General features: G+C 47.2%; 2 protein-coding genes across 5 annotated transcripts in view; one reads left to right on the plus strand and one right to left on the minus strand.

Annotated features, from left to right (window-relative positions):
* The window catches only part of LOC113210213 (soluble guanylate cyclase 88E), a 22,914-nt gene extending 18,574 nt beyond the window's left edge, over positions 1 to 4,340 (plus strand). The window contains exons 7-14 of the mRNA XM_052265158.1: positions 32 to 363; positions 583 to 729; positions 864 to 1,224; positions 1,498 to 1,728; positions 1,872 to 2,095; positions 2,175 to 2,363; positions 2,456 to 2,826; positions 2,904 to 4,340. Coding sequence (XP_052121118.1) covers positions 32 to 363; positions 583 to 729; positions 864 to 1,224; positions 1,498 to 1,728; positions 1,872 to 2,095; positions 2,175 to 2,363; positions 2,456 to 2,826; positions 2,904 to 3,294 — 2,246 coding nt within the window. The 3' untranslated portion in view covers positions 3,295 to 4,340. The remainder of the gene's footprint in view (positions 1 to 31; positions 364 to 582; positions 730 to 863; positions 1,225 to 1,497; positions 1,729 to 1,871; positions 2,096 to 2,174; positions 2,364 to 2,455; positions 2,827 to 2,903) is intronic.
* Positions 4,179 to 10,085, minus strand: part of LOC113213772 (bromodomain-containing protein DDB_G0270170-like) — an 8,439-nt gene continuing 2,532 nt past the window's right edge. Inside the window, exons 1-10 of one of the 4 annotated variants that reach the window (XM_026432938.2) lie at positions 9,898 to 10,039; positions 9,298 to 9,380; positions 9,133 to 9,211; positions 8,908 to 9,052; positions 8,661 to 8,782; positions 8,430 to 8,567; positions 7,890 to 8,317; positions 7,576 to 7,798; positions 7,322 to 7,496; positions 4,179 to 7,238 (exon numbers count right to left, since the gene is read on the minus strand). In XM_026432938.2, the coding sequence (XP_026288723.1) occupies positions 6,976 to 7,238; positions 7,322 to 7,496; positions 7,576 to 7,798; positions 7,890 to 8,317; positions 8,430 to 8,567; positions 8,661 to 8,782; positions 8,908 to 9,052; positions 9,133 to 9,211; positions 9,298 to 9,380; positions 9,898 to 9,906 (1,665 nt within the window). In that variant the 5' untranslated portion in view covers positions 9,907 to 10,039 and the 3' untranslated portion in view covers positions 4,179 to 6,975. Of the gene's footprint in view, positions 7,239 to 7,321; positions 7,497 to 7,575; positions 7,799 to 7,889; positions 8,318 to 8,429; positions 8,568 to 8,660; positions 8,783 to 8,907; positions 9,053 to 9,132; positions 9,212 to 9,297; positions 9,381 to 9,496; positions 9,719 to 9,897; positions 10,040 to 10,085 lie in introns of those variants that run through there. The other 3 variants (XM_052265153.1, XM_052265152.1, XM_026432937.2) reach the window with 3 other exon arrangements.

Here is a 10,085-nt window from a genome sequence, read left to right on the forward strand (position 1 = left end):
AGTCCTTGGTATAACGGTGACAGTGACGCAGGCCAGATGATCTACATGGACGACTGGCGCATGATGATGTACCTGGGCACGCCCGTGATGCCGGACCTCAGCTCGCTCGTGTCCACCGGCCTCTACATCAACGACCTGCCGATGCACGACTTCAGCCGCGACCTCATGCTGGCCGGGACCCAGCAGTCCGTCGAGCTCAAGCTCGCCCTGGACCAGGAGCAGCACAAGTCCAAGAAGTTGGAGGAGTCCATGCGCCGCCTCGACATGGAGATGCGGCGCACGGACGAGCTGCTCTATCAGATGATCCCCAAGGCCGTGGCAGACCGCCTGCGCAACGGCGAGAACCCCATCGACACCTGTCAGGTGGGACTGGGGGATATCCCGCGGAAAAGTCGAAACCTTTCCCAGATTTTAAAAAAAATTGAAAAAAAATTATGAAACATTGCAGAAGAATTCGGAAAAAAATAATTGAAAAACATCTTCAAAATTTTTCCAGAATGCCTCTCTGTTTCATCTAAGACTTAGACTTTCTCCGCGTTGTAATTAATGACCTTTACTGATGACACTCGTCTCCTCCCCCAGATGTTCCACAGCGTGTCCATCCTGTTCGCCGACGTGGTGACGTTCACCGAGATCTGCTCGCGGCTCAGCCCCATGGAGGTCGTCTCCATGCTCAACGGCATGTACTCCATCTTCGACACGCTCACGGAGCGCAACCGGGTCTACAAGGTAGGAATTTTGGAATCCGAAATTGGAAAATAATAAAACTTTTATGAAAAAATGCAAACATTTTGATTTATTTTATTTTATTGTAAAAAATTTACCTGAACACTTGTATGGAAAATTAAAATCTCTACTACAAGGTGGAGACCATCGGGGACGCCTACATGGTGGTGTCCGGGGCGCCGGAGCGCGAGGACAACCACGCCGAGAAGGTGTGCGACATGGCCCTGGACATGCTGGACGCCATCAAGGGCCTGAAAGACCCGTCCACGGGGTCCCACCTCTGCATCCGGGTCGGCGTGCACTCGGGCGCCGTGGTGGCCGGCATCGTCGGTCTCAAGATGCCGCGCTACTGCCTGTTCGGCGACTCGGTCAACACGGCCTCGCGGATGGAGTCGACGAGCGAGGCGATGCGCGTGCACGTGTCCCAGCCCACCCGGGACCTGCTGCCCGCCTGCTACCAGCTGGTGGAGCGCGGGGAGGTGCAGGTCAAGGGGAAGGGTGAGCTGGCAAGGGGGATGAAACCTTGAAATTTTTCCGAGGAAAAACAGGAATCTCCGCAGAAAAAAAAATGGAAAAATTTAAACTTTAATGGAAATATTCAAACCTTTTTTTAACAAATCTTGAAAAAATTGCTAAAAGTGCTTTACTGGGAAATTGAAATTCGTAGTGGGGACGCCGGGAGGGGAAAGTGAAAATGACGTCCTTCGTGTGCGACCCTTGGCCCACCCCTCAGAGCCTGACGTCCCTCCCGTCCTCCCCGATGACACGCAGGGTCCATGAAGACCTACTGGCTGGAGGGGCGCACGAGCGCGGCCCGGGCGCTGCTTGCCGCCCAGGAGGAGGAGGAGCACGAGGACCTGGAGGAGTCGCTCGACCAGGACGAGGACAGCAGCACCAAGGACCTGGCGCGCGACCTGGAGGACGACCGCTCCGTGTACAGCCCCGTCACCTTCCAGGAGATTGCCAAGCGGTCGCTGGTGTCGTCGCCCAAGCGGCAGGCAGGCAAGGGGCGCTTCCCAAATGGATACAATTTATTTTTGGCGTGATGATCAGAGACGGAAACTGAACTGCAACAATAGAAATGCTGCACGTTGACCCCGTGAAAATATACGAGGCATTCACTGCCAATGATGGAATATTTTCAGGTCGCTCGAACTCAACCGGATCCGTGCAGCCGTTCACCAGTCCCCGGCTCCTGCTCGCCCAGGAAGCCAAGCAGGCCGAGACCCAGTACGTCTCGATGGCGCCGTGCTCCCCCAGCGGCAGGCTGGTCGGGGTGGCCGTCGGCTCCCTGGCCACGGGGACTCCGGCGGCTGTTGCCCTGGGATCGGGCGCCCACCACCGCCCGTCCTGGAACCCGCCGCTGCAGGTGCGCCGCACTGCAGGTGTGTCTCCGGCGCGTATTTTGTGCATCTCTAACCCAATTCGTCTTTCGTCCTCTCTGGCAGATCACATCCCCGCCGACGTCCCCGTCGTCGAAGAGCTCCTCCCAGCGGGGGTCTCTTGGCAGCCTGGGTAACCTAGGCTCCGTGGGCGTGATGGCGGGCACCGCGCTCGCACCCAAGTTCACTCGCAGGGGGTCCCTAAGCGTGCACTGCACGCCCAAGACGGTGGAGGAGGCCACCTCGGTGTTCCAGGTAGCGCAGGAGAGCTACGCGGTCTCGGCTGCGGTAGCACGTTGAACAAGTAGTTCCGCCGGTAGAAGCCTGTCACACCGACTTGGTTGCAGTGGGGGCACCCGTCAGAGGGCGACCCGTACGGCATGAAGGTGCGACCCGGGAGCCGGCGGGCGTCAGTCACCTCCAGCAGCATGGTCGGCGTGGCCCCGCGGCCGTCCACGCCGCTGCCCTCGTCGCCCGCGCCCTCGCCGCCGTCGACCCCTAGCGCCCCGGACACGCCGCCGGCGCCGCCCCCTCCGCCCCCGGTGGAGGTGCGCGCGCTCGTTAGCAGCGGCACGCAGGCTGGCCCCACCACGGCCTGCACCGCCACCTCCCCGCTCATGGCCACCAAGGTGATGGCCCTGCAGGAGCCGGACTGGTTCCCACTGCCCTCCACCGCCGAGCCGCCCCGTGACCTCCACTGCTATCCGGCGCCGGCCAGGTAACTGTCACCGTCGGCAGCCTCCTGTCACTCAGAGGAGCCCCTCAGGCGACTGATCATGTTGCCCTGCCCGATAGCGACACGTCGGGGACATCAGCGGCGTTCGCGAGGTGCTCGCCAGAGGACCGGGCGGCCAGTCAAAGCCCGGGTCCGCGTCGAGGGCTAGCCGCGAGCACGGCCACGACGCGCTCCCTGGAGGTCCTGGACATCCCGCAGGACGGCGGCGTGCAGCAGGGCGAGCCCTGCCGGCGGCGCGCGCTGCACCACCAGCACCGCCCCGGACGGCCTCGGCAGCGGATGACGCGCAGTCAGTCACACCACCAGCACTTCCACCAGCACCACCACCACCACCACGGCTGCGGCCCCTCTGGCCCCGTCACCCCCGCTGGCGCCGGCGCCGGCCTCGCCCCCGCCCCGCGCCAGGCCGCCCCCCGCCGCTCCAAGAGCACCGGCTGCGCCGTCACGTAGAGGAGGGGCCCTCGCGAGGGGAGATCAGCCCAGTGCGTGTGCAAGGTGCACATGGGGCTCCCCAGCCAGAGAGTATATTCTACTCGACGTCGATTAGACTTCTCATAGATGATGTCTATTTTTGGACCATTTAGTTAGACGTCTATGTAGACGTATTGACCTCTTCAAAGCGTCTGGTCGGCGTGGAGTATAATAGATTAAGCGTTTCTGGCTGGGTCATCCGGTTCCATGGCAAACTGCGACCAGAAGCGTACCATAAGCTTCAGCCACTCTCCCCTTCAAGTCTGTTGGTGGTGGTTAAGGAGACCGTGTGGGAGCAACCCCCTCCCCCTCGTGCGCAGAGCCTAACTACAGAGACCTTATAGTCTCTCTAAGCCTAACAGGCAGTGGGTCTGCAAAAGTGAGGCGAAGTCGTGAGGTTCACGTCGCGCCAAGCAGGGCATGTGATTGGTTGCTGGTGCAGGCTGCATGGAACTGGATGGTTAACGCCCGCATATAGTCTAGAGAGGTCGGAAACGTAGTGTTACCAAAAGATAAATTATCTTGGTACATGCCAAAACATTAGAATAAGATGTATGATGATGTTTTGGCATATTCTTCCCTTTGTTCCCTACAGAAAAAAAATAATATCCATTAAATTTAGCTTGCCATGATGAACTCACAGATCAATGCATGGGCCAATAATGAACCCAAACAGGCCACTTGTCCACATTTCAACGGAACACCCTGTTGAGATTTTCTTCAGAGCCATTATCGGCTGTAGCGTCACTATTGCTCTTAATAAAATGAAAATAGTTCTAAATGAAGCCACTAAGACTTCGTTAATTATTTCTTATCACTGGATATTCATTCAATCATTCGGAAATCAATAATACAGTCTGCAATACTTGGTAGATTAAAAAGATTTTATTAAGTGAATGACAATTTGAAATGAGCAACAAAATGAAACATTGGTTAATACTTGACAGCAGAAATATATATGATGTGGTGCACATCTTTCAGGCAAGAAGAAACATGGAACTCACAATTTTAAAAAGCAGTAAATACTTTTGTGTTTACAAACAGAAACGGTAAACCAATTGACTCATTATCTACATTAAACTGTCAATAATAGTACCGTATAAATTAAATCTAATGGAGACTATCTATGGAGACTTAGTTCAAGACTGTCTTTGTCACATAATGTAATGCAATTTTTATTTAATCCCTTCACGCTATAAAGAGTTCAGAAGCATGATGAATGATGAGTCTTTGAAAATCAAAAGTGTAAACAACTTAAGCATAGGAACAACTATTTGGTTCAAATTGCTATCAAATATATGATACATGGTCAGTGACGAAAATGTAACAAATCGTAAAAGCTAACACATTAGCCACATTGGACCCTCATTCTCTTAAGTCCTCTTAGACGGGAAATACTGACGAAAAATCATACATATCACATCACATAATATTATCAAGTGCTCCAGTAAGGGCTCCAATGCCTAACAGAAAAGTTAACAAAACCATGCAGAAGCACTTCATCATTTTTCACCATAAGGAACTGAAAAACCAGTTTGCAGTATCACAGGCAAGATGCTTAACAAATCCAAGGCTATAGGGATGTGACAGTCACATTTACTAATAAGTCAAGAGAAATGAAAAAACTTGTGAATAAATCAATAATATGTAATTGGGTATACAGTTGAGAAGGGTAGAATAGCTTGATATGTTTGACTAAAGCTGACATTCAACTTAGCTACATTTTTCCTCAGCCTACAGTCCTATCCTAGATAATAACAACACTACAAACCAATTTCAGAACCCCACAAAAAATGCGAATAGTTTAGTTAACTAGAAAAGGCAAACCTGTCCTGTAATAACTTATAAAGTGCTCATTAAAAGCATGATATTGTAAAAGCAAAGCCTAAAATTGCCTCATTTAGTTGCAGTCACAACAGAGAAAAACTTGTTATTAGGTGCTTGTAGCACAGAGGTAGATCTAAAAGCAAATACAACCACAGAAATGTAGTAGTTATAATAGAAACATATCAAGCAGAAGGGCAATTTGTTTACGTTGAGATACAGGTCTTCATTTACTATCAGTCACTACAAAATCTAATAAATGACCTAAAAATTGAAAAGTGTTTAACAAATGTGCTTTCACTCTCATCTTCCGTTCAAAGTGAAAAAAATCACATTACATAACCAATTTCAGAGTACTTAACTAAATTTTGGAACCATATAAATTTGAAAGGCATTCAATTTTTTAATTTTAAACTACAAAATTGGAAACATTGTTTCCCTGTACCCCCATTTTAAGAGATTAATTTGAGCATTTGCCAGAGTCTTATGTTAACAATTAAAAACTCAATTTTAGTCAGCAGTACAGGAACATGGAGTTATCACAGAAAAATACCTCTATATAAGTACTTCACGTAACACTCAGCAGATGAGTGACCAAATACTACCCTGAGACTAGTGCACAGTTGAGACAAAAATGTGCCTTTCTTATACTTACGACCAGAACAGTAGATGCATGCTGCACTAACAAAGAAACTAAGAAACACGGGGCTAAGGAATAGGGAAATATCACAGAGGACATGACCCAAACACTGCTCCTGGCAAGTAACTGTATACAGCAACAGTGAGCACTAAATTACAGATACCCCAAACATTGAACACAAATACAAAGCTCAGAAAAAATCCAATATGTACATAATAGCCAGGCTAAGAAAATGTTTCCGTTCGTCACAACTATGAAAGAGGGAAGAATTACACATTTGTAAAAAAATGTCAGTTGCCAAAGGGAGTAAAAAAAAATTCAGTAAGAAAAACAATGCAATGAGGGACATGTTCTAGGTCAAATAAAGGGTATGTAACCCCAGGTAATTTGTAAAAACTACATAAAATGACTCTTTGGACTTTTGCCTGCTTAAAATACTCAAATCTAGGACTACTCAAACACTAAATCACAAATCACATGAAAACAAGTATGACTCACGAGTATTAAAAGAGTTACATCAAATAGTACATATGGTATCTCCACACAAAAAGCAGCATCTACAGATGAGGGTTACACATAAAATCTAATGTGAGATTTGTTGGGGTTTTTAAATGGTAAAAACATTGCCGTACACTCAGTGAGATATTTTGAAACATGTGTTTAGGTATGACAGGGGCCTAGGAGTAGCTCCACAGAGTGAGAACAATTCAAATTTTGATAAGAGGAGATGCACAAATCACTGTTTGAATAAGAACATTCTGAATGATCAAAAATAAGATCAGAAAAATAGAATTGGGAGCAAATCAGCACATTTTAAAGTGTTAGATAGATAAACAATTCCTGCAAAAGGACAGCAATCAGTGAACGGTCAGAATTTTTAAGAAGTGTAAATCATTGGTTCACAAATAAAATTATACAAAATTTGCAGACAGTAAAGTCCATAAGATAACTTATGCAAACAATTTTTCATCAAAACGGTGACTTCATTAAAACATAACTTCATTGAACTAGTAAAAATCAAGTAGAAATTAAATAAAAGCCAAAGAAAAACCAATCCATGTTAAAATTTGAAATAAAAGGCTTCCTCAAATTGACGTTGTAGAATTAGACAAAAAAACAATGGGTACAAATACATTGAATTTTAAAATTTGACTTTGTTAAAAATCTTGGCATTATCTTGTTGTTCTAGAAAAGACTTAAATTTCATCATTGAAAGTTTGAGTCTTACTTTCTTCCTGATGATCAGTAGAATCAACTGAAGAGGAATGAAAAGGAATTTGATTTTCCAGATCAGGCTCAAATTCTGTTTCAGTTTCATTCTCATCTGAGTCTGAATCAGACACGACATCAACACCATCTTTGTGAAGCAGCGTCACTTTGAGGGCACACCACATTGCTGTTCGTGCCTGGCGGGAACTGCTAGTCAAGTCTTGGAGGCTCATGGCCAATGCCAGTGTGTCTAATAAGATTGAAAATAATAATGTAGTCTCAAATCATGACGTGTATGCATTCAAATAACTAGACTAGCTGCACTTCACATACCTTTATCATCAGCCATAAAGAACATTGCTTGTCGGCTGCTGGAGTTTATTAGTTCTTCTCTTCTTTTAGTTTGTACCTTTTTAATGGATTCCAGCCAACCCTCCATAGACTGTCGAATGCGGGGATGAACTGGCGTGCCTCGCAACCGTTCCATTTTGGCAATCAAAGTTATCACCTGGAACAATTATCAGGTTACTACACCTATGTGATACCACACAAATTTTTCAACAGAGTTCAAAAGAGTGTTTCCTTACCCTTCCATGTTCGCGGTACTGATCTACAATCAATCTATCTACACGGGATGGAGTGAGGGGAAGTCTTGGGACAGGTATGTTATTAGCAGATGAAATTTTTTTCCCAGGATTATGCCTTGCCAAATCTGCTTCGGTCTTCTTCCTTTCTTTCTCCAAGCTTTTAAACTGATTGTAGCATTCTTCAAGGCGGGAATGAAGTTCATTCGAAGGCCCTGATCTCCTGCTGCAAATTAGATGATGAAATAAAAATGTAGTTTTGTCACATCTGCACAGTATACAAGCCATCATTGATCTAAGTAGGAAATATCCTCTACCTCATTCTAAAACCTGATCCTGTAGGAGAAGTATTCCACAGGGCAGGGTGAGATGCAGCATTGTCAAAGTAGGGTGGAAAATATGACGACATAGCATGTCTCCGGTTGACAAGATCAGCATAGAGGAAAGGATCTATCGGAGGTGGCATGAATGGAACTTGAGGATAATGGAAGGGATTTGGCAGTGGCATAGGGAGTGGAGTGCGATGTGGGGGCTGGAATCGGAAAGGAGCAGTTCCTCGGGTGTTATTTCTGTGGTTAGTGATTGCCCTGGTCATTCCATTGCGGACCACATTATTGTTGGGCATTTGGCTGTGGTTATTGTTAAAATTAAGGCAAGGTTTTTGTGAGGGTTGATTGCCTGCACTCCCAGAGATTTCTCGCTCTCTTTGATATTCCATTGGATAGTCGGCTTGACTTCCAGCCATCTGGAAAATGGAATTGTTTTGATTTATACACAAACATATTCAAAGCTAAATTTGGATATAAGGAAAAACATAATAAAAGGAGCAGTTTATTTTAATTCAAAGGAATACTTACCCAGCCCTGACTATAGGTGTTTTCAGATGGACTTTTAGAATATGAGGACATTGATGATTGATTAGTTGTCGCATTGACAACATCCAAATCAAAGTTCGTATCAGGGCCATAGTTGTAATCTGATTTATCTGATGATGCCTAGAGAGAAAAAATTGCACCTCTAATCTTAATTGTCCACCTAAGTAATTAATACTGTTTCAAAGCACATAATACTTATCACATAATACTGACCCCATAAAATGTTGATGATTCAATATAATCAGGAGTATTTGAAATTGAATTCAGATAATCCTGAAGTTGCTCTGACAAAACATCATCTTTAGATAAACTGGAGTTATGTTTACAGTTACGATCTGAATTTAAAACAAATATATTAAAGGTTTTAACAAATTAGTAAAAAAATAAAATATAATAATGATAGAGAGGACTCTAGGTAAATGAGACATGAAAAATAAAAATTAGAAAAATGACAACAAACCATTAACATTTACAGCCCCAGAAATGATGTCATTACGGTTATGAGAATAATATGAATAGCCATTTTCAAAGAGTTCATTGCACTGAGGTATAGATGATGACGAATCAGTTGCACAAGCATTTCTTCCAAAATTTATGTCAGTATCCTGAAAATGTATCAACCAAGCACAAGTGAGTTTCAAAGACACTTGTGGATGTACAATGTGATTGATGTGCAAATACTTACATAAGATTGACTCAATACTTGCTCAGGCTTCAAATCTGTCCACCATCCTTTACTTCTGGATTCAGATCTATTATAATATCTGTGGGTAAACAGTTCAAAATACAATTATGCAATTTCTCTCTGTAAATTTGCTAGGACACAAGGAGAGTCAACCCTGGCAGATACCTGTTAGATGCAAGTTGATTGTCATCTTGTAGCAATTTATCCACAAAATCATCCATCCTCAGGGACCCATCTTCCTCTTCATTCTGCAACAGAAGAGCAATATGTTCTTCAAGAGATGTTACCCAGCGGCAGTGGTTCAGAACATGACAATCTCCCTAGACCGGGCAAGACTGACAAATCCACCCGTTCCAGGTCTTACAGGAGTCCTGGAACAGGTCCTGGAGGCACGGCAGGCGAGCCCTGCAGCCAGGTTCATCGCCCCTGTAGGGGTCAGGCCCGAGCGCCCTACTTCACGGGGGCCGGGGGGCGGGAGAAAGGGTTAAGGGACCCTCGGCTCGGGGGGCTCACGGGCTGCTCGACACCCTCGGCCGTGCTTCGCGGCCGCCGCCGTCGGCGCCCCGCGTCCACGACCGCCCTTGAGTGCCGCGACAACAAGCTGCCAGCGGGGCTAAACACCAGACAGCCCCGTGCCAAGTCCGGGATTGAGGTTAAACCCCCCGCACGGACCCGCCCCCTACCCCCGGCCCGGCCCGCGCCGCAACCCCCGCCGGGCCACCGCCAGCTGCGGCCACACCTGCAGCTGCACCACCCGCACCTTACCTGGTTCATGTCACAGCCGAGCGCGCATGCCTTTCAAGAGGGAGGCCTCTGTATCCTTCGCTGCCGCCTGCCGCCCCGAGCGCCAGCCGCCAGCTCCTGCTCTTCTGACTGCCGCCCTACCCTACGCCTCGCACTCTGCTGCGCCCCCCTTCCGCCCCGCGCTGGGCCGCTGCGGCAGACGCTGCTAC

Source organism: Frankliniella occidentalis, unplaced genomic scaffold, assembly GCF_000697945.3.
Source record: "Frankliniella occidentalis isolate FOCC.00 unplaced genomic scaffold, Focc_3.1 Scaffold24, whole genome shotgun sequence".
Lineage (NCBI taxonomy): Eukaryota > Metazoa > Arthropoda > Insecta > Thysanoptera > Thripidae > Frankliniella > Frankliniella occidentalis.